General features: G+C 43.2%; 1 protein-coding gene across 4 annotated transcripts in view; it reads left to right on the top strand.

The window, feature by feature from the left end:
- The first annotated feature begins 62 nt into the window (after positions 1 to 62).
- The window catches only part of LOC126370036 (dual specificity protein kinase CLK2-like), a 32,090-nt gene continuing 9,915 nt past the window's right edge, over positions 63 to 22,237 (top strand). Inside the window, exons 1-4 of one of the 4 annotated variants that reach the window (XM_050014667.1) lie at positions 63 to 180; positions 1,314 to 2,456; positions 10,459 to 10,585; positions 21,724 to 21,805. In XM_050014667.1, the coding sequence (XP_049870624.1) occupies positions 1,408 to 2,456; positions 10,459 to 10,585; positions 21,724 to 21,805 (1,258 nt within the window). In that variant the 5' untranslated portion in view covers positions 63 to 180; positions 1,314 to 1,407. Of the gene's footprint in view, positions 181 to 1,313; positions 2,457 to 10,458; positions 10,586 to 10,645; positions 12,988 to 16,751; positions 20,781 to 21,723; positions 21,806 to 22,237 lie in introns of those variants that run through there. The other 3 variants (XM_050014665.1, XM_050014664.1, XM_050014666.1) reach the window with 3 other exon arrangements.

The raw sequence follows: 22,237 nt of genomic DNA, 5'->3' as shown, positions 1-22,237 counted from the left end.
CTGGTGCGATTCCGCCCGTAGTACCCTCGAGTTAGAGTCATGAGTGGTGCGCTGGAGAGAGGCGAGCGCCGGCGGTGGGGTCCTCGCGGGCCGCGGGCGCGCGGCTTCCTTCGCCAGTAGTTAGTATAGTCGCAGCGGTGCACGCACGCCGCACGCAGTTCTCGCGCGCGCTACGAGAAGGTATGCACGGCGCCCGATACCCGGCTCACGCACTCGCTTCCGGCGGCTGCTCTCCATACGATGCTCCTTATTATCGCGGTGCTGCCACATAATGACACACGATAGTTTCTCTCGTTATATACACTTATTGTGATACGTGTTCCAAGTGGGTTGCAGCCGCCGCAGACGTTCGTGTGTGTGCTGTGTACGATGGACGGTGCAGTAATCTGTCCAGATTGCTCGGGTGCATTCGGTCACGAAACTTAGCCTAGAAAACGTGTTGAACTAAAAATTACACATCGTATCTTTATACTAAGTGAACTCGTGTTGTTATAACGGAAATATTAACAAAGCGAATCTGTTTATAAATGTGTTATCTCATGTGATTGTATTCAATAATACAACCTTACGTGTTCATACATATGTAATGCACGTTGGCCTTACTACACGGATGAATAATGTTTAATCATGCCTAAAAGGATTGCATTAATTAAATGTGCATTAGATTTTCACGTATTATTTATATTACACAGCGGAATCTAAATGCAGACGCGAATGAAAGCTGTCCATCAACCACATGATGTTAATAACGCAAGAGCCGTAATGTGTTGCCCCACTATAGTGTGCAGTGTGTATGTAGTGTCGGTGCTGGCGGCTGCGGTGCTCGGTGCAGCGGGAGCAGCCGAGGATGTGTCGCGCGGCCATATGGCGGCGACGTCGTTACCCATATTAGGGACGCCACAAGGCGACACTTGTTGCACTTATACGGCGTAACTGCTCCACAAAACGAACAGATTGACTGACGTTTTATCAATATCTTTACTTTAATACATTCTATTATCAAAACTCGTAAATATTTAAGTGAACGCTTTCGTCCGTTGCATTATTGAGTATTAGTAGTGGTGCTGGGTGGCATAACTGCACAGGAGATAAGGCAGGGCGGTTCGCGAGTGCGTTATGCAAGCTGCAAGTGGTCGGCGCGGCGGTTCGTTGACCAGCGCGTCGTCCGCGCGCCGCCCACCGCGAAGGTCGCGCCGCGCGCACCCGCTGGCGAACACACTGCATAAGCTCACCAAATCATAGCTTCATACACACACGAGATACTATTCTGTAATTTTTTAGTTAAACACGTTTTCTTCTTATCCTCGTTGCAGGTAGAGTCGATATGTGTTCAGTGTGCTCAGTGATAATACAAGTTTAATTGTGAACAAATTAAGCATTACTGTAAGTGGAAATTTTGATCTCAAAATGGTGACTTCGAGAATACCGGCTTATTCTCTGAATTCGGAGTTCAACAGGGAGTTCAGAAGTTTCCGCGTTACACGGGCCACGCCGCGCTCGACTCTGTACGCACCAGCCATAGTGCCCATACACGAGTACCCGCGGGTCAGCGTGCACGAGAGGCGAGAGGCACTCAAGGCGGCGCTGGCCAAGGCGTGGTCCTCCAAGAGCAGCGACAAGAAGAAACACGACACGTGGACTGTGCCCACGGAGCAGAGCCGCGCACCCATCACCGCCGCAGACTTCGCCCTCAAGTCTCATTATAAGAATGGTGTTAATGGCGAGGAGATCTCGCGCGTTGCTCTAGTCAAACATGAACTCGAGAACAAGGGCGCAGACCGCTCCGATGCCATGGAGAAAAGACTGGATATTGGCCAAACTGCCAGCTTCGCCTACACCAGTAGAGTGAATGGGAATGGCATAGATATTAAAGAAACTCTCAAAAAAGGCTGTGAACAAGGATTGCACAAAGAAATTAGTTACAGCGACTATTTAAACAATGTTCCTAAATGTAAAACTAGTTTTGAAAATAACTTCCTTCAACAGAGCCATGAGGAACGTTACATTAAACGAAACGGGTACGACGCCACATCTAAACGTGGTGACAGAGATATTAACTTAAACAACGTCGAGGACACAAGCTTGAACGGGGACACGTATGATTCTTTGAAGTATTCGCGAACAGCGAACGGAACAGAATCGACGCAATATAAGAGCTACGGTAAGGTAGAGACCGTTAAGAGCAAATTGCTCAGCACAGATAGCCCCAAAAGCGTGACGTCTTGCAACGGAGAGAAATTGAACGGCTATGGTGGTGTAGAACGTCGCAGCGGCAAGGAGCAGCAACGACTACTCACCAGCGGGCCCAAGTCCCCAGTGGAGCAGAGGCTGGCGGAGCGGCTGGGAGTGAAGGTGGCCGAGCTGCCGGCCCTTTACTGGAGTCTCGGAATGGACTCCTGGACGCCCAAGTCCGCTGCGTTCCAGAAGAGTATGCGTGAGCACGAGTGGAGCGTATCGTATGTACCGACAAACTAGAACCAATCCTTACTAACACCTTCCATCTGTCCTACAATTTCGTGTGTTCTGCGAGCCCCCGAGATTATTTACAATTCAAACGTTCGAGTCGGGAGCGTATCGTGTGCGGTTAAAATAAGGAAAAAAGCCTCCGTGCATCGCCAGCCAGAGTACATTGACTGCGCTACTGGGTTTTGCGTCAGAGTGCATTGATAGTAAACTAATACATTAACCTATGCAAGTTTAGCTAACTGTTCTATTCCGGTCCGGTACTGTCTGTTACGTTATATTACTCAAACTACACTTGTCATCAAAAAAGTCAAAACACATTGCAAATTTGTTTCGTAATTCATCAGATAAATGGGTATTAAGAATAAAAAATAAATTTAATTTTACAGTGTGTATTTATTATAAGGTATTAATTAATTTTCAATATTAATGTTTTAAAATTTAAGTAAAATGTTATTTTGTTTAACCAAAATTCGGAAGTGTTTCGATTTTTTTGATGAGAAGTGTACTTTCGTAAAAAGTTTAGTGTAATTTTTAATAGGATTTCAACATAATCTTATAACGGTCCGAGCTGTGTTTTCTTTTAAGTTTTAACAGTTTAACACGAAAGTGAACGACATACTTTGCTGAAGCATATCACAATCTTAATGTGCAGTTTTGGCCGTTGTAATAAAATTTTATTTAGCAAACTGAATACCGTTACTGTTGCCGTAATAAAAAAGCTACGTTTTCGCTAACTGTTCAAGTGCATTGCGTCTCCAAACTTGACTCCAAACATTGATTACAGTTACATTATTCGCTTCTGCCCCTGACCTATTCGTAAATTCGAAAATTGTCACGTGAAACTTTAATTTATCTTGAATATTATTCAGTATGATAAAGGCAGCGACCGTCGGGCCCGGTTGTGCAAAAAGCATTGCACAACGCGGCGTGAGTCACCCGCGTTGCGCTTTATTCCATCCCGAAGCTAGTTGCTTAATCTCATCGCTCATTATCGCCATTCAGACAACTTAGTGCTCAGTGAGATGAGAGGAAAGTAGCTTCACGCGGCTTCCTCTCGACTTATTGCCTCGGCCGCCATTTAACTCAATAATGAAGATATCAAATCTCGTTTACTAACGAGTCGGAGCATTTGGATCATTATTTTCAGCATCTCCCAATCATGCTTACAGTATTCGCAGCGTCAAAAAGTTTACTATTTTTATTGTAGTTGGTATCATGCATTCATTTCATAACAATGATATTATGCATGACAACAACAAACAGTGTAAATCAGTGGGTGGCCGGTGTAGCGCGACAGCCCGAGAGATTCGTCTCGATAGCGCTCGCTCTTGGTGAATGTTTCAAGGTCCTGTCCTGGTTTGTTCGCTCGCAAAGGATTTGTCTGCTCGGTAGGCGTTATGACGTAATGGAACTTACCCATTGTTTCCTTTTCTTCCCCTCTATCTAAATAATAGTATTGGAAAACGATTGCACTGTTAGATTACTATTAGAATTATACAGATTTTTTTTTTTTTTTTTTTTTTGAACGTGACTTATTGTAGATTTGCCGCAGATGGCATTAACTACTTGGCCGGACAAATGGGGAGCGCTGAAGGCTCTCACCCGGTACAACGTTTAAGACAACAGGCCTGAGGGTGCCCAGTTGGGCGCGAACCTCGGCTCAGGGCGTCGTCTGAGAGGAAAAATATTTGAAAGAATTAATCGACCCTAGTGGGTCGATAGCGATAAGCGCTGAATGAGGGAAATCGTCGACCACGCCGGCGGGGTCGGTATCGGGGTCCTGAAGTGTTTGGTGTCGCGAGCTGATTGGCTGCCTCTATGGCTAGAGTAATCGGGTCGTCGGGATCGTATATTACGTCCTTCGGACGCCGATACTTTTCAGTACCGTCCCTAAGCGGGATGTATTCGGAAGCCGCAACTACCAGGGGATTTGGGTGGTGCGGAGCAGAATCGAAAAAACGTTTGGAAGCTAATTTGAGCCATTGGGCAATGGTTGGCAGACCTAGGTCAATGTGCAGATTTTCATTGCGAAGGAACCACGGAGCTCCCGTGGCTTTCCGCATGAAACGATTTTGTATTACCTGTAGACGGTGGATTTGAGAGGGACTCGCATGAGCGAAAACTACCCCTGCATAGGTCATGATCGGACGGATGCAAGTCGTGTAGATTTTCACCTTATTCCTAAGGGACAATTTACTTCGCTTGTTAAGAAGACAGTGAAGACGGCCCATTGCAAACGCGGCGCGATCGCGCACACGTTTGATATGGGCCTTGAAAGTAAGACGTCTATCTAAGACTACGCCGAGATATTTGACTTGCTCCTCCCAAGGGATCGGCTTGCCAAACATCTTAATGATTTTAAGTTGACGGCGTGACCGTGGCGTGTTATAATAGCCCTTTGAAAAGTACACCGCTGCACTTTTCTCCGGGTTTACCTCGATTCTCCATTTGCGAAACCACTTGCCCAAGGCATTGGCCGCGCGTTGGAGGATTCCGGTCATCATAACTCGACCACGGCACGAAGAATAGATGGCTGTATCATCCGCAAATAAAGCTAATTCGGTATTAGGGGATTTGGGAATGTCACTAGTATACAATGAAAATAGTAAAGGGGAGAGGACGGAGCCTTGTGGGACTCCGGCATGTATCGGGTGCGGTGACGAGAGCGTCCCTTCTACGCGGTAGCGAAAGGTTCGATTTGAGAGGAAGTCTCGTATGATGTGCACGAGACGGTCTGGCACTCCCAGTGAATAAAGCTTGTAGATCAAGCCGTTGTGCCAGACTTTGTCGAACGCTTTCGCCACATCGAAGAAGAGCGCTCCCGTAGCGACAGGTTTTTTTAAGTTTAATCTACTGGAGATATGTTCAACAATACGGTGCACTTGTTGAACGCAGGAGTGTTTGGTTCTAAAACCAAACTGCTCTGGTGGAATAAGACTATTGGATTCGGCGTAGTCCCGTAAATTATACAGAGAAAGTACGGTGTTACGGCAGAAATTGTAGATTTAAACCGACAACCACCAGCTCTCACTAAACGACTAGATATCAGAAATAATAAATAAGCTTCTTATCTGGTACTTACATTCAGTTAAGTCTCCCGGGAACGAAACATAAATAAAAACAGCGATACTAAGAGGATAGCATGATTTCCGGACAGTGAACGGTAAAGTCGTTTTGTTTATCTCGTAATGGCTACTGAGGATTTCAACTTTGGTCACGACTTTGCGTCGCCAATACCGATGGTTGCATTAGCAGTCTCCTCGCGAGCATCTGACAAATGTCAAAACCTGACAGTGCGTAGTTATCAACTTTCACTGGAGACTGGTCGTGTAAGTGCGACACTCGTCACGTCGCTCTCGTACGTAATGTACATGTAGGATTGAATATGTAATCCGTCAACACTTATAATGCGAACTAGGTACATTATGTAGAAAACAAGAAAAACCAAGTATAGCTCAAATCTGTATTTCAAGCTCGGCGTGCGTATTCACGCCAATTAAGGTTAATGGATTTTAGACTATTAAGACACGTTCGTCTTTGCCAGCAGTAATTAGGTCGTTGTTTCCTGGAAATAAGATTTGAGTTGTAAATTTGTACGATAAATATAAATTAAACACGTTGTGGGCGAATGCATTCAGCAGGCGGTGGCGCCTTGTCCAATAAAAACGTTTAAACGTAATGTCACATTACAAGCACAGTTCAATAATCAATACTGAGAGACGAACTCGTTCTAAACACGGAAGTAACATAAACGTATTTTTGTGTAACGTTAGAGAGCGTGTTGTCATTGACCTGGGCGCGCGGGCGGCGCTCCGGCGGTCGATTAGCCGCGGCTGCAGTGACACGGTTCACAGTAATCGCTCATCCGGCGCGGCCTTGTCAGTGGCCCGACGCCCCGACGGCCGACCCGATCCCATACCGACCGCCGTCTCATTGTCTTCGCATGACGATCATTCAGATGCTTTTCGCTTTCGTATCACACATTCGAGACACATAACACATGCATCTGATCCAAGTGGATGGTTATCTCAACACATTGGACATATCGCATGGGAAACAAAATATAATTACGACATAATATGTTGTTCTGAAACTTTCTTTTATCAAATTATCGGCTCTGTTCTGAAAAATCTGCCTGTTTAGCTGGGAAATGTGTGAAAATTTATTCTCAGTTACATTTCTTAAAAACAAAATCACACCTAAGGCACCAGTCTTTGTTTTGATTATTTTTGATCCAACGGAAACCAGCTTTTTATCAACATTGAAAGTAATCTACCAAGATGTAATTATCTGCGTCGAATTGTCTAAAAAATTAAAGATTCTTACACGTCCATTCGAGTGTTCAATTTATGGTTGTTAATGTCGGATAATATGGGATGTTTGGAGCATCGTAACTAGACACAAAAAGTGGGGCTGGAATTTTTGAAGTAAGCCAACCATAACGTGGGCCGGTAGTTCCTGTTAAAAAACCAAAAACATCGTTGATTTTTTTCAAATTGGTTTTATAAATGAGTCAGTAGTCTATAAGGGGAATCAAAACAAAAAAGTATTCTCAGCTCACACCAGCTTTGTTCTCGCGTTCATTACCCCGAATCTTGATATAAGAAGCCAAGAAATTGTTTAAACCCACGAATCCACACAATCGTCACTTGATTAAGTGTCTCAATGTCGATATTTTCAAGGTATTCAGTTGATTAAAAAACAGTATGAATGTGAGCAGCGTGGCCCGTGCAGCAGATCCTTGACCGGACAGGGTCCACGTCACGGTGCAGACTCGGCTTTCAGTTTCGTAACCGGCCGCAGTGCACCAGCAATCGATTATGGTCATTGTGCCACAGGCGTTCCACTCTCGCTTCGATTTTGCGTGCTCCGCTGGCTCGCTGACCTTTGTGCACTTTATCGTTTGTGTCGATTTCCTTACCTGTCACACTGCGCCTATCGCAAGTTTTCACCGACTCATACGCAGCCCGCGCTTGCCAAAACAACGTCACCCTAAGAGAATGTTAAAATAAGCGAAATCGCTGTTATAATACACAGACAAAACAAAAATATAAATTCAGGAAATATCATTACAGTGCAAACAGGAAAAGATGATGCAATCAAATACGCGTGTTCAGTGGTTCTAAAAATAATACCGCTATATTAATGAAGGATAAGCCTTGTTTCAGTGACATTTTTCTCAGGAGCATTTTCTATTAGCTATATAATTCCATCCTTATGAGGCCATATTTATTTGTGTAATAGATACTTACAAATATTGAACATTATAGAAAATATTATGCCCTTATATGTAATTATTATTATTGACTTAACTTCCTTCTCTTGTATTTACATATATGCTAGCATTCGTTTCCCGTACATTTTCTACTAATGTTGACATGCGTCGTTATCATGAGAAGCTTGCCAACATTGCGCCGTACGGAACAGAAAGTGTACGTTGCGAGAACACAGCTCTCGGTTGCGAATTACGCCGTTTGCTTTCACCTTCCAGTGCCTTGCTCGTAATTAAAGGCTACTTCGCGATCCCAACTGCCTCGGATCAACTAGATTAAAAGAAAGCGTAAGGAGGAATAAGTTTAGTAATTAAAATTACATACGAGCGAGTTAATAAGAAAGTTATAACGATCTGCTAATTGAATTTACGCCTGCATACACATTTTTTTGAATCGTGTTTGTGTTGACATGACGCCGACTTGTAATACCCGTCGCGCTGGTTTTAGAAATTCTACGCGGTAGCTGGTTTTGGAAGTAGTGAATACATAACATGAGACCCGATTCGATAAATTGGTGTCGTCGGCGGTCGTCGAAAGTGAATGTTCCGGTGCTTATTATTCGCAACGGATCGAGTGACGCGCTCGGCTTTGTGAATACTAACACAGTACTGTCATCACAACAATTGCTCGTGAACATTGGTTCTCTTTAAACGTATTACACTTGTCATATTTATTTGAATGATCGTCAAAATTAGACAAAAAGATTTAATTTTGTGGTAGACAACGGAAAACGGTAAATATAACGGTAATTTATGACGCGCTGTCCATTGTAGCGTTAATTTTGCTTGTGATTTCATAACGTTGCAAAATGGTAGTATCTTGAGCTAACGTTATCTTTAAATTTCAAGTAGGCCGTAATACCAAAATAGTTACTGTATTATTAATAGCAAGGCATACAACGAAGAAATCAAAACATGTTTCTGACCTTTGACATGCTATTGGATTAATATCTGGTACTTATCAGCGGTCCTTTCATTAAGACAAACGTTTCTAAATTAATCTTTGAAATCACACGACGCATTGTTTTCTTTATTTTTATTTTGCTTCTTATTATAGTTTATAAAATTACAACAAAGCAATGAAGTAATTACATTATGAAAGTTTCTTCTGACATTAATTGGACCAGTTATCATATGTGGGCTTGTTCGCACGAAGGCTATAGCCGTGGTCTCAAGTTCAACCTCTCGATAGCTAAACAATGTGACATTACGTTTGTCATTTGTCAGACGGAACCGCCTGCGCATGCGCCACAGCGCATGTGAATACATATGTTACTCTTTCAGCAACTGTTCACATTATAAATAAAGGACATGAAACGGATTTTGTATTTAAAAAAAAATATATATTTTTATAACTTGTGTGAAGAAGTATTTTTGTTACCTATTCACTAAAATGTAATAAAGGTAATGAATGGCCTTTGGCACAAGTTCGAATACAAGTTCTGCCACTCGCCGCTAGATGTCATTACGTGTTATGAAGAACACAAAATGTAGTTGTAAGAGAGTTATACATTCATTGTTATACTAACATGATGTTATGTTATACAAAATTGGTTATTTCTGCATCCTTACATTGCGTATTATGAACCTAGTACCTACTTACTCTTGGTAAACCAATTACGTTGAACTTAATTCCATTAGACGTGACTGCGTCTATATTCTGCATTGTTACATGACTCCGGTTAAATTCAGTTTGCCTCGGGAAGAAACTTGACTCGTACCGCTATGAGCGTTATCACTATTTCAGTGTTCCGAAACTAAACATCCGCTATGGGAATAAAGTCTATAATGGAATTGAAAAGTGCAAGTGTCACGCGATTTGACAGTTTGTTGCTTCTGTATCCACAAGACTTACGAAATTGTTGGTGAGTCGTAAACGCAAACATCAATTGAATTCATTTTAAAGTTTCTATAAACTGTAAGGTCAAGTCAATGATGGTAACAGTATGACTGAATAACATCATGGTTCCCAACGATTTATCGCTGTGATTTCTCAGAATGACATTGCGAATTGTGACGTTTAGATTTCGATTGTGCTGTAGCTAGGCTGTGACGGTTGTTTTTTAGCATCTAACATTGATCAGCAGTCTCTCGTGCGCAAACGCAGCCGCTGATTTGTCACAGCTGGCAGTATGTCCGCGACCGCAGCACGCGCCGGGTCCTCCGAAACATGGCCGCTACTTAGTAACTTACATACATGTTTCGCAATCAGCTGATGATTCAACATCACACTATTCCAACGATGACTGTGATCACAATTAAAACCTTACTGTTCTTACTCTTTAAAGTCTTACTTATCTAAAACTTGTTTAAGCTTCAAGTGTTATGCTGAATTTTCCGTAATTACTTTTTTATGAGTGTATTCGCGTAGTTTTTCCCCGAGTACGCGCCGGCAAAGGCAGGGTTATGTTTTTTACTTTAATCGTGTGTAGTCGTACGTTCTGTAGGGAAATAATAAAATATTACCATAGGCGTAACCAAAAGAATAGGCACGGGGCACGGGCCCTGGGCTTCCGTGCGCGCGCTCCTTCGTATCTGTTGCTTACCTCCGAACGACCACCTCAACCAACTCGTTGACCCGCACTCGACCCGAGATGAACGCTCGCCGACGTAAGAACCCTCGCACACACTCGAACTTATACCGAAATATGTGTATAAAGTCATCACCGCTCGCTCCCCTATTCACTAACCCTACAGCCTATCGATCGATAATTTCACAGCTCGGAGCATTCGTGGAGACGGAGAAATGAACGTTCAAAACGGTCACATCACCGCCGTTCACCAACGTCACACCGACGGAGGAGGCACCACCGCGACGATTCATCTCCACGTTCACCCCCTGAACAGGTGAGTCCAACCGTGCCATGTTATTATTATTTTAAGGATGAATGAAAGGATTGTATGATTCGAAACCCAACATTCGCCACCACACCTATTCGTGTCCACCCGAAAACCTGTATCTATCTTAGTCACACGTGCTATACACTACGACAATCTACCTACCGCAATCAAAGTGCGGAACCTGAATAATGAGGTAAACGTCAGCGTGCCTGTTTGGGATAACACGCGGGACGGGTTTGGCTTATGAATGCGCGTGCGCGCGCGCCTTCGCCCGTGAAGATGTGCGCGAGAGACGGCGACCTCCTCGCGCTTGCGCCCGTTCTATTTGTGTTCGCCTTCGTCACTTCGTACGCCTTCAGTCAGTCGCAAAGCTCTGCCGGCCGCCCGGCGCGTCTCTGCCGCCCGAACCGAATTTGTAGTGATCGCGACCGGCCTAGGGCGGCCAGCGCGCGATCATGGCTGCCCAGCCACCGCGGCCGCCGCCCAACAATTTGCTTTTCTGCGGCCCTCCGCCTTCACTGCCGAGCGTGGTGCTGCTGCCCAGCGATGCTGCGCGAGACCTTCACTATCTCGATGCTGCGCCTGACCCTGCCGCACCACAAACAAACGATGGTGATGCTTTGCAAGAAATAAACAATGTGGGCGTGCCAACTTACGAAGGACATTATGGTGACCAAGTGATAAGCAGTGTTTTAGACAGTCAACTCACCACGATAGAACCACAGTTGCCCTCGGATAATTATTTGCGACGTACTCAGAGTTTTGATTTAGCGGATATTTATGCTGCCCGATTTGACGACGATGCTCAGGCTCCTATAAACAAATTAAGACGATCTGAACCAGATTTATCGAAGTATGGACTATTTCTTGAAGCGGAAGTTACCATGGAATGTGCACCACCCCATCCTCCCTCACTTGTGCTTAATAATCCGTTTTATGACGGTTCATATGCTATGGATCCATCGCAAATAAACGAAAGTATGGTGATGTTACCTGAAAATTATTTAGCATTCGAAGATTCTTTTGTGCCTTGGAAATTTAAGCCGGAACTTCTTATTGATAGAGACATAAATACTGAATTATACTACGATGGGGTGCCTTTAATACCAGCGAATGATCCATGGTCAGCATATGGTACTGAAAATGCTGGGTTTGAATACTACACGCCGCAGTTCATGGCGCCGGTTGGAGAACAAGACGGTGTTCATTACATGCCCTTGGCAGACTTTGAATATGCCATACCACAGTACATGAGTTTACCAACAATCGAACAGGCCAATATTGAAACCTTTCCTGACACTCCTTGTTTTTCTGCTTCTGCGGCAACGGTTACTGACTTTAACGAATCTAGTCAAAATGAAGATGAAACAAATTCTCAATCTGAAATTGTGACGTCATCAATTCCTTCAGTCATTAGTAGTAATATAGTTAGTGAAGAAGAAAAAGTTAGTGGCATAGAATCTACAACAAATAGAGAATCATCGACACAAAGTGAAGAATCATTGAACGCTGACATTAGCAATGATGTCACCTCGAGTTTGGCATTTATGCCGAGTAGTAAAAGTTCACAAGTACCCGGAGGTGCGGACGACACGAGTGACGATACGTCACCGTGCTCCACGGACTATCATGAGGCTTCTGCCCTAGACCTAGCACAAAGTCTCGATGAACTCTCCTGTGATAGCACTGATTACTCTCAAAGTAGAGATGACGGTTCGCCAATCTGTCCTGAACAACCGACCCCAAGCATCATATTAACAAACGTAGTCGACAAAGAACAAAATGAAAGTGAAGAAGCTTTTATTGTACCTTCGAATGACAAACCGCTGAATGTCCCTCTAAGTAAGTTACCATCCATTCCAATTCACGATCGGTTATCAGACAAATTACCGCCTGTTCCTAATAACATACCGAAGGATGAGGTACTAAATAGCAATGACACAATAAATACGCGATTCTCTCAATCCTCACCTCAACAAGTAATAAATGCTGTTACTTCAGTTGTGCAAGACAATGCAAAAAACAATAATTATAAGGCGGATGAAAAATCGGAATCTCGCATCACAAACCATGATAAGTGCAGTAACAGTATATCGAAGATATCGTCGCCGCCTCATCCCCCGGCCGTGCCGTCTGCTTGGTTGGCACCTAAGCCGCCGCCGATTAGTGAACCAGTGCCGAACAATTTACAAGTTACATCACAAGTCAGTGTTACACAAGTTCCACCACAGATACAAGTTCAAAATGTTGAAGTGCGACCCCCAGATGTTCAAAAGAGCGTTAAACCCTCGCCACAACAGCTTGGTAATCAAGCGACTGACGGAGAACCTTTGCCATCTTGTTCTTTCGTGCCCCCTGTGTCTCAAGTGCCCTTGCAAACATCGCAACTCAAACCGAAAGAAGTCGAGGTCAGTTGTGTGAATTAATTTCTATTTACCGTTGACGAAGTTGTAAGGTAAACTTATAATCAATTAAAACATAAGTTCTAAAAACTTCTATCAAAAGTCAATGCGCACTGCGCTGCCAGCAAACGTGTAACGAGAGCAATGCGCATCTATTTTAGTGTGTATTATTAGGTCAAGGGTTTATTTAATAACCGTTCATGTAGATTATTCTTTCTTTTTGAATTCTTTTCTAAAGCAAATCTCAAGGCCGCAGAGCAGTGAGGAAGTCGTATAGTATTTATTTATAGAAATCTGACGTAGTGTAATAAATGTATGAAGACCTGAACTTCGTCTACACCAATCTTTATACAAAAAACTAGATTCATTTTGTGAACTAACTCTAAGTACTTGAAATTCCGTTTGTTTTTAAATATAGCATGGCTTTTGTTTTATAATGACTACTCGTCTAATTTATAACACGCATTTATCGAATTAGTCCGTTAGTTGCACGGTTTCGACCGGCAATTTTTGTGCAACATAAAATAGCAATGAAAAATGTTATGTACCTATCGACAATAAACAATGTGTATGACGGCCAGAAATAGTTACAGCAGCTGGCACACGCTTCGCGATTCTCATGGCTGCTACTAGATGGCGCCACGCGGTGCTAAAAGAACGTATGTGCACAGAAATAGTCCCGCCATGATCACCTTCACCTAGGAGGATCGCCAACATGTTCCGCGCTGTTTTGATAACACCCGTCGGTACTGTGCCCGCGGCTCGCACCGCCCACTCCATCACAGGAAGTCCCTCCACATAAAATAATTTATGAATAAACATAACTTAGACTTACTGTCATCTATCGCTATAGTAAAACGATTTCCTTTGTTATTTAATCAATTAAAACTCCAAAGTTTTATTAGTCGTAGTAAGTATGTGAAATATAGACGCTAAATAAAGCAACCGGTGTTGACCCGGAGCAAGTCCAATTCTATTCGCAATATTGCATGCAATCTGACACACGGTGTCGTCATCACTTGAGTTACGGGAGCCGCGGACCCACGCGAACATATTTGCCTAATCGGGACTCATCAAGAGGCGTTCGTTTCAATTGTTTTGAATTGTACTACAACCAAACAGTTAGATTGAAACCCGTTGTGACTGGATTCCGTCGGATTCACTGGCGAATCATACTTTGTACCAACATTCGATGAGTGACAAACTTCTATCATTACATATTGTAATGACATATTTCATCATCATCATCATCAGCCCATTAACGTCCCCACTGCTGGGGCACGGGCCTTCCCTATGAATGGATAGGGAGATCCTTGAAGATCTGCGATTGTTGAAGTTAACGACATATTTAATTAATGATTATTATTGAAGTAGGTACATCTAGTTGTGGTTAATTGGTCCTGTTTTTATTTCATGTTAACTAGGTTCACGCGACATGCATGAAGTTTATCTTAATTTTACCTGCACCATATTAATTAAAGTAGTTAATAGGTTAAAGTGGTGTAGTTAGGAATTGATTATTTGATAACAACAAAGTTAGAAGTAATGAAACATGCAAAACATTGACTTAAGCTTTGTTATACTGTAACTGAATAAGTTTACATAATATTAACACGTGATATTCAATGAATGTCTACGTGTATTTACCGTAGCCCTCCCAATTTCTTATCAAGCGACCTTTTTGCTGGCCTAATGAGCAATACTCGTCTTCCTAATTACAAAACTGTGTAAACAATTCTGTCCTTCATACATTAACAAAAAATCCGGTTTCTGAATTATCATTATATTAATATTGGTTCCGATCACAACAGACACCTTTAAGTTATTCCTTTCTCTATCCTTTTTCGGCGGATTAGAAAATGACAGATATTCCGGGACCTGTCATTTTAACAGATTCTCAATGCATAAAAACTCCCATTTGCGAGGACACCGCCTGAAGCTTGAAACCCGCTTCTCAAATAACAACTCACACAAATATTTTATCACAAACCTAGTCGTGAAAATATGGAACAGACTGCTGGAAAGAGTAGTATCGGCATCAAACGTCAATCAGTTTAAAAATAAACCTACAAATATACGAACAATAGAAAGACCAAATAATTAGAGATTAGTAAGATACGGGCATTCATCGGTTGTTTTCAACTGCCAAATACAAATATTTCTTTAAATATTTGTTAAAAATAATTATTTTGTAAATAAATTAGGACTGTCTCCTTGAATCAGCATCGCTTTAAGATAATTACTAAATTACGTGCTCCTAATTTGTCCCAATTTTATCATTTTTGTCGAAGTCATTAATAGTTTGACTTGTATTTACTATTGTCGTTTTTAAATCTGTTACTTAGAACTGATAAAATGAAGTAATGGAGATAGCAGTTAGTGTGATTGTAACGTTGGAGGTCAAGTTCGCAATACGTAACGGTGGGGTGTTGGTATCGCGTATCATTAATACGAGGCAAGTCAAGATACCGCCTGATAAATGCGCACCACCCGCTGTTGGTGCCCACCTATCTATTTGGTAATGCCTAGTTCCTTCCGGCCGACCTTGCCGATATGCCCCATACTGCGCCGCTAGCTTTGAACGTTCCACCTCTAATTACTGACGGCCTAATTCACCATTTTAATTACATAAATACTGTAATCGATCCTTTGGCACACGATAAACCACGGCGGAAAACCTTAATGCATTCTATAGTAGAATTATCTGTTGTGCATTTCAGTTACAAAAGGTGGTCTTTTTTTTGTAACTATGACACTCGTTAATTTTTATACATTCTTAACAATTATTTAAAGATAAATCTTTTAATTATTTCTTTTCGATCGAATGCTATATTTTGTTAGGTCAATATCTTTTCACTCTGACAATAATGACTAGGTTAGGTACACCATTCATGAGGTCCTTCCACACGCAAGTGATAGGGCACACCGGGAATTACATTCAACAATAATGATAATAGTTAACTGGAACTGATACATATTCTGACGCACCGAAAACATATCCGATTACTTTATTTACACGGCGTCTGGTGGAATGTTTAAATAGCGAGTAGGTCGGTGCTACTGGAGAACAAACGCTCAGTCATACTTGTGTCCAAGCATTGCTGTAATTAAAAGAAGCTCGCGACTCACTCGCACGCAGTTAAATCCTGTTCGAACCGAAAGCTGCCATTACAAATTGTTTGCTCCATTTGTGCCATGTTTAATTAAAATGGTGCTCAGACGCCTCGCAGTCCCTGCTGTACGTCGAAAGAACGTGAACGTCTCCAAACTATCACTTCATCATTTACTAGAATTCAAATTTATTTTACGAGTACAATTTTAAATTCATTATAATATTTTTTGTTCGCGTTAGTGTTGTGTGATCTAAGTGTAGTCGCAGTTGAGTGGCGGCGCGGGGGAATCACGATACACGCTACAGTTGTTAGTCAACCCGCGCGGTGTCCGCCCGCCCCTGCTGCCGATGCTGTGTTGATACAAACTGTTAGTGTTTACGTGACAATAAATATAGTGAAATGGCGGAATTAACAATTAGAGCCGCGCGGCTGCGGCTGCCCCTCCGACTAAACTCCTTTTACGAGCTTTACAAGCGGTTTCTCAAGGAGCACGGGTGCAAGTGGCACGACGTCTCGAAACTGCTCTCTGTACTCGCAGAGATCCTTTTCGATGTAGACGGTGCGTGTAGCCTCCTTGCTGGCAAGGTCAGTCTTTTCATATTGTGATTATCATTATTTAAAAGTTAGTTTTTTTTTGTCTTAAAAATCAGTCTTGAAAGTACAGTCTTGAGCTATATAATGTACCCACTTTAGGACTGTCGTACTAACATATTTGACATTTAGTGAGACTTACAGTTCAATTTGTCAAAAAAGTTAATGTGACATGGTACCAAAGTGTATAAATATTAATGCTCGTGTCCGTACATCCAACATTACCCTTATTTATGTCACTGTTAAGTGGGACTTTAGAATCAAATAATTTAGTACCTATTAATTTCGGGATTAAAGTATTCACTCATTCTCACGTGGCTTTATTAGCAATTAAACTTCTTAGTATAACTGTAATTGGGGCCGACGCGGCGGCTGGGGTCCGCGGACCAATCGCGAGAGAGCCCTTTTTACCTGCACCCCGTGATACTGTACCTTACTCCCCTGCGAACGAACAAACAGCTGGCAGTATTGCATGCGCTCCACTCGTAAATACTAGTACATAGTCTGCGCTAAACAAGACCCTCGTCGACGATTCGAGTGTCATTGACCAACATTAAAAACCACCTGTGTTTATGAAATATTCAATCTGTGACCGTTTTCTCACTTGTTTTTCTCTGTGGATCAAAATGAAAACACATCAGCTACTAAAAGTTATAAGTGATTTTGTGAAATTTAACTATCCCCTGCTAGAAGAGGTATGTTTAGTTATTTGCATTTGATATCAGTGAAATAAATCGCGAATGATATGCATTCGATTACACGTTCATGTTTAGTGCAGTGTGCGTGAATGGTATTTAACAGCTAAAACAGCATTTTATTGGAGCAGTAATAACGTCGATAGTTTACTGAAATCGATCGCTGCTGAAAAATGCCAGTGAAAGTACAAATGCAAGCAATCGACTCGAGGTCGTATCGTATGCATAGAATGTTAGATATTTTCAACGGCTTCCGCTGCGCCAAACGTTGCCTCGAGCCTTAGCGTTCAGTTCAGCTAACATTATTGTTCCAACGCCGAGGCAAATTTATTACAAACCCATTTGCGTATTACCTCGGACGTTGGTTATCAAGATGGATGCTAGATTGTTATCAAGGAACGCGAAATAATCGTTAGGAAACCTCGGATGCTTGTTGAAGAGATAGAACACACGGTGAAGCGTGAGATTTACTACATTTTTCGTTTATGGATGCACCCTGAATACAGAAGCAACATTAAACCATCTAGAAACGATAAAATTACATTTGATCAAACGAGAAAGCAGTATGGTTGTGAGGAGCGGCTGACTGACAAATAAATAATAGACATGTTTACAATACGATAACCGTGAGTCGACACTGGGTATGCATGTGTCTATTGCGCGTCCCGGTGGTTTATTATTCCATTAGAGGGCAGGAAATTAATCGTAATAACCCAAAAACCCACTGTGATTAGATAGCCCTATTGCCCTATACGGATGCAACACTTCAGTATAAAAAAATAATATTATAATAAATTTATTTGAACTCACTCATGGCCGTAACACGCGTTTCTATGTACCCGCATCCGCTGTCTCACTTTATTGACGTATCGGATACTTCTAATTTGAATAAATTTACATTGTTCGTTCTACTGGTGCATATGACGGTTAGTCATAGGTCTAGAGACTTTTTGTAGGTTTCGTAAATAAACAACTTTAGGCACTAATCGCTTCCGGGACAAATAACAATAAATAATAAACTGTGCCTATGTTAACAAGGAGACGGAACTATAATTATCGAGCGAATTTATTCATAAACATCGGATCAACATTTGACCTGATCACGTTATCAGATACGGACAATGCTACTTTTTCCTCGTTAATATCGTGTTATGTGCGTGCGCAGGCGCTGCGACTCGCTGGTGGTCGTCAGTAGTCGCCAGTCGTGGCGACTAGCGATAGCGGCGAAGTGCCACGCTCGCGCGCGCTCCACTGACCCAATTACCTGCCGCTTATTGACAGAACTGTCTTGGCGCTCGAGCTCGTCGTTCAGAGAAAGGCGACGCCGACGCCCCACCGATGTCATTAAACTTCCTTCCTATCACTCGCTAACATTGCCGGCACAGTTGTCGGTCGAACCCCATAACTATCTTGATATAAGCAAAATTCCTATGACGATAATGAGCCAGTATTCAACTTTTGAACATGTTTGCCAAAAAATGTGTCGCTATCTGGTGGGCGGAGAACATTCCAGCGAACAAATAAATCTAAATCGATAAATTCCGAGTTACTAAAAATATAATATGGTACCTACAAAAAGGCAATTAAAAAAAAAGCCGTGAAAAGAAAATTGTTAGATACATTTAGTTTAGGAGTGTGTAATGCGACGAAATGCGCGCACGCCGGTACCACGAAGTCGGGAGTGCGCGGGAGGGCGCTCCCACGGGTTGCCGATATTTTTAGTCCGCGACCATTACTTGGCACCACCGGCCGCACTCGGCTGCGCTAGTGATCTTTCTGAAATTCGTTCGCGCTTAGGTACGCTCTCAATCTCGGGATAGGTCCACTCCAATGTTCGGTGGCTTAGCACAAAAATATTGTGAAAACCGGTTAATAAGTGCTACTTTAACAAGTGTACATTTATAATGTTTAATTTATATCGTGTTATTAATCCTGGATAAAAAAGTGGTTGTAAATAAGTTAAACAAGAGATCAAACAATGGCCAGCCTGACAGCGACCGGCGGCGGCACGACGAGCCCGCGCCGGCACAGGTACAACCGCTCGTCCACCACCAGCGTCACTCAGTTACTTTCGGACGGATACTCGAGCATTATCAATCGGCTGACGCGGCGCGGACCCTCGGAGAAGTCGGACCCGCTCGCTGATTCCAAACTGACCGCTGCACGCACACGCTACGATGACAAAATACTTTCTAACAAAAATTCCACTTTGGCGAGTGTACGACGCTATGAGAACAATAGACGTATGTCCCCGTATGCGTCATTCACATCCGGCGCTAGCGCACCTTCTGCAAGGAAGTTGAACGAAGACCGCGTGTACTCAAGTTACCTGAGCTCTCCCAAGCCTCGCATCGACACATCACCTGTATATGTAAGCTCCTCCGGTATTAGCGCTCTCGGGCGGAGTGACTCATTCCGCAGAGCACACGTCAAAGACAATAAATCATCACCTTATACCAAAAGATACCCTCTCAAGGAAGCCAACAATAATATCGATACAACAATATTCTTAGGTAGCACGCGCAGTCGATTAGAAGATAAATATTCTTCAGTATTAGATAGAATCGCGAGCGAGAAAAAAGAAAGAGCGAGAAAGAAAAAAGAAGATCGCGATAAAACATTAGAACCGGAACCGTCCATGCCCAGAGGAGGAGGTTTGATGAGGAGTTTAACCACTGCTGTGTTTGGAGAAAGTTCCTTTAAGCGAAACAACTTCTCACATGAAAAGACAAGAGACAAAACTCCGTACAGAAACACTGCTGACCGACGCTTGTCGTCGACTCATAAACAAAATGACCGGACCGAATACAAAAATGGGTATACTGACATACCTTTGAGGGATCGCACTTACTACGGTAAAGACAGAGACAGTATATACAGAAGACATCAACGAAGATCTCTTCGTGCAGAGAAAAGTGAGACCAAAGCTGGAAAACTATCGCTCCGGCCGGTAGATATCAGCTTAAATGGCGGGGCCCGGGACTTGGTCTCACCACTGCAGCAGACTGTAAACGAAACGACTACGAGAGTAAAGTTAGCCAAAACGCCGGCGTCGTCACCCACTAGAGAAGTCGGGAGACAGAAACAGATTTATTTCCCTTCGAGTGACGAAGACGACGACAAAACGCCAGTCGGGGATGCCATACTGAGCGACAGAGAAACTAGACGGAAGGAAATTCAGAGCTTGATAATGAAGTATGCTCACGTGGACGAGATGTATGGGCGGATGGCGGAGAAGGAGGTGAACGGCGTCGGGTCAGCGAGCGTCGCGGCAGCGACGGCGACGCGCAAGCCGGAGCCGCTGGGCGTGGGCGACGTGGTGGCGCTGCCGCCCGAGCTGCGCAGCCGCCAGCGGCCGCAGCGCCCGCGACACCTCATGCGGCGCGCGGTCACGCCGCCTGTAAGCACAAGCTAACCGCCTGCGCTCTGTGTGCCGCTAACAATTATACTGGTCCGTCACATTCGTTACTTAGACAATACACGCGACGGTTTATCATATTCTTCGTTTATCTAATTCCCGATATGAATCAAAACCTAAAAGCGAATTTCAAATGAATTGACTTTTCGAAATGCGTATTGAATGGATTACTGGAAAATATTTGAATACTTTACTATTTCAATTATCATTGTATGTACCTAGTGGTATTAAAAAAAAATGAATTTCGTATTTCACACTTATAGAAATTGTCTAAGGTAATTGAATAAAAAGTCACGTGAGGGTAGGTGAATAAACTTTACGATAGTATAGCAACAGTGACTAACGCGTTAGTTATCAAAGCAAGAAAAATATCGAAACAAAATGATTTTGCATGTTTTAAGCTTCATTGTGCGTACTTTTAGGACTAACATGTGTTTTTTTTGTATAAAGATATTTTCAAATTCTAAACGTAAGCGAAGTTCAGTCAAGACTCGTGTTAGTTTGTTAATTAATAATCTTAAAATAATGTTATAAATTCGGGTGGACACTTATCCTCAAAACCTGTGTGCAAGGAAGTGAAAGAGATGCGTGTGAGTGCGGTGTTGGAATGGTCCCGCCGGTCCCGTCCCGCCCCGCCCGCTCTCCCCGCGGTGGGCGCCCGAGGCCGCAGCCCTCGGACGCCCGCGGCTGCTACCCGCTCCACCCGTCTGCCCTCTAACAGCATGCTCGACACTCCATACCAATTGTCGCTTGTCTGACGGGCAACCGTTCCATTGTCTGATTGTTGGGTACAACACTACTCGGGTCGTGGCGATCGTGTGGCGCTCTCCGTGGCATGTGCTGGTGCTGGTGGGTGCGTGACGCTGCGTGCGGCGGCTGACGCGGCGCGGCGCGACTCCGGCGGCTGCGGCGGCGGCGCATGCAGAGCTCCCGGGCACGCTCCTCCGTCAAGGACGACAAGGACGGACACCTCGTCTACTGGCCCGGATATGTCATGGGAGCGAGATGTTCGTGTCCACAACATAACTTTACCCAATGTACACTTATACATACACCCCACGACACACACTTTACACTTACACTACACATACACACATATTTCGTCTCTGGAACTTTCACAACTAACAGAAAAACCAGAAACATTACTCAAGTCAAAAAGTGATATTCAAGAGAACCGCGTGTCACCATATTAATTATCAAGATTTGCAGTTAAAGTGATTCGTGTTCAAAGAAGTTTTCAGATATTTTAAAGTTGACCCTTTTTTTCTTTTCTCTTTTACAATTACAGAATTCACATAACTTTGATGTAAGTCATGTTGGAGCTTTAACCGTTGTTTTTTCGCGTGCGTACAAGAGTTGCATTATGAATTACGATACTCTTCTAATACGATTACACTCGTGAGTTGTTTATAATTCTTCGAGTTGTTTCCTGTGGTGTC

Source organism: Pectinophora gossypiella, chromosome 10, assembly GCF_024362695.1.
Source record: "Pectinophora gossypiella chromosome 10, ilPecGoss1.1, whole genome shotgun sequence".
In the NCBI taxonomy this organism is placed as follows: domain Eukaryota; kingdom Metazoa; phylum Arthropoda; class Insecta; order Lepidoptera; family Gelechiidae; genus Pectinophora; species Pectinophora gossypiella.
Note: the sequence above shows the minus strand (reverse complement) of the source record. Positions and strands in the feature narration are given on the sequence as shown.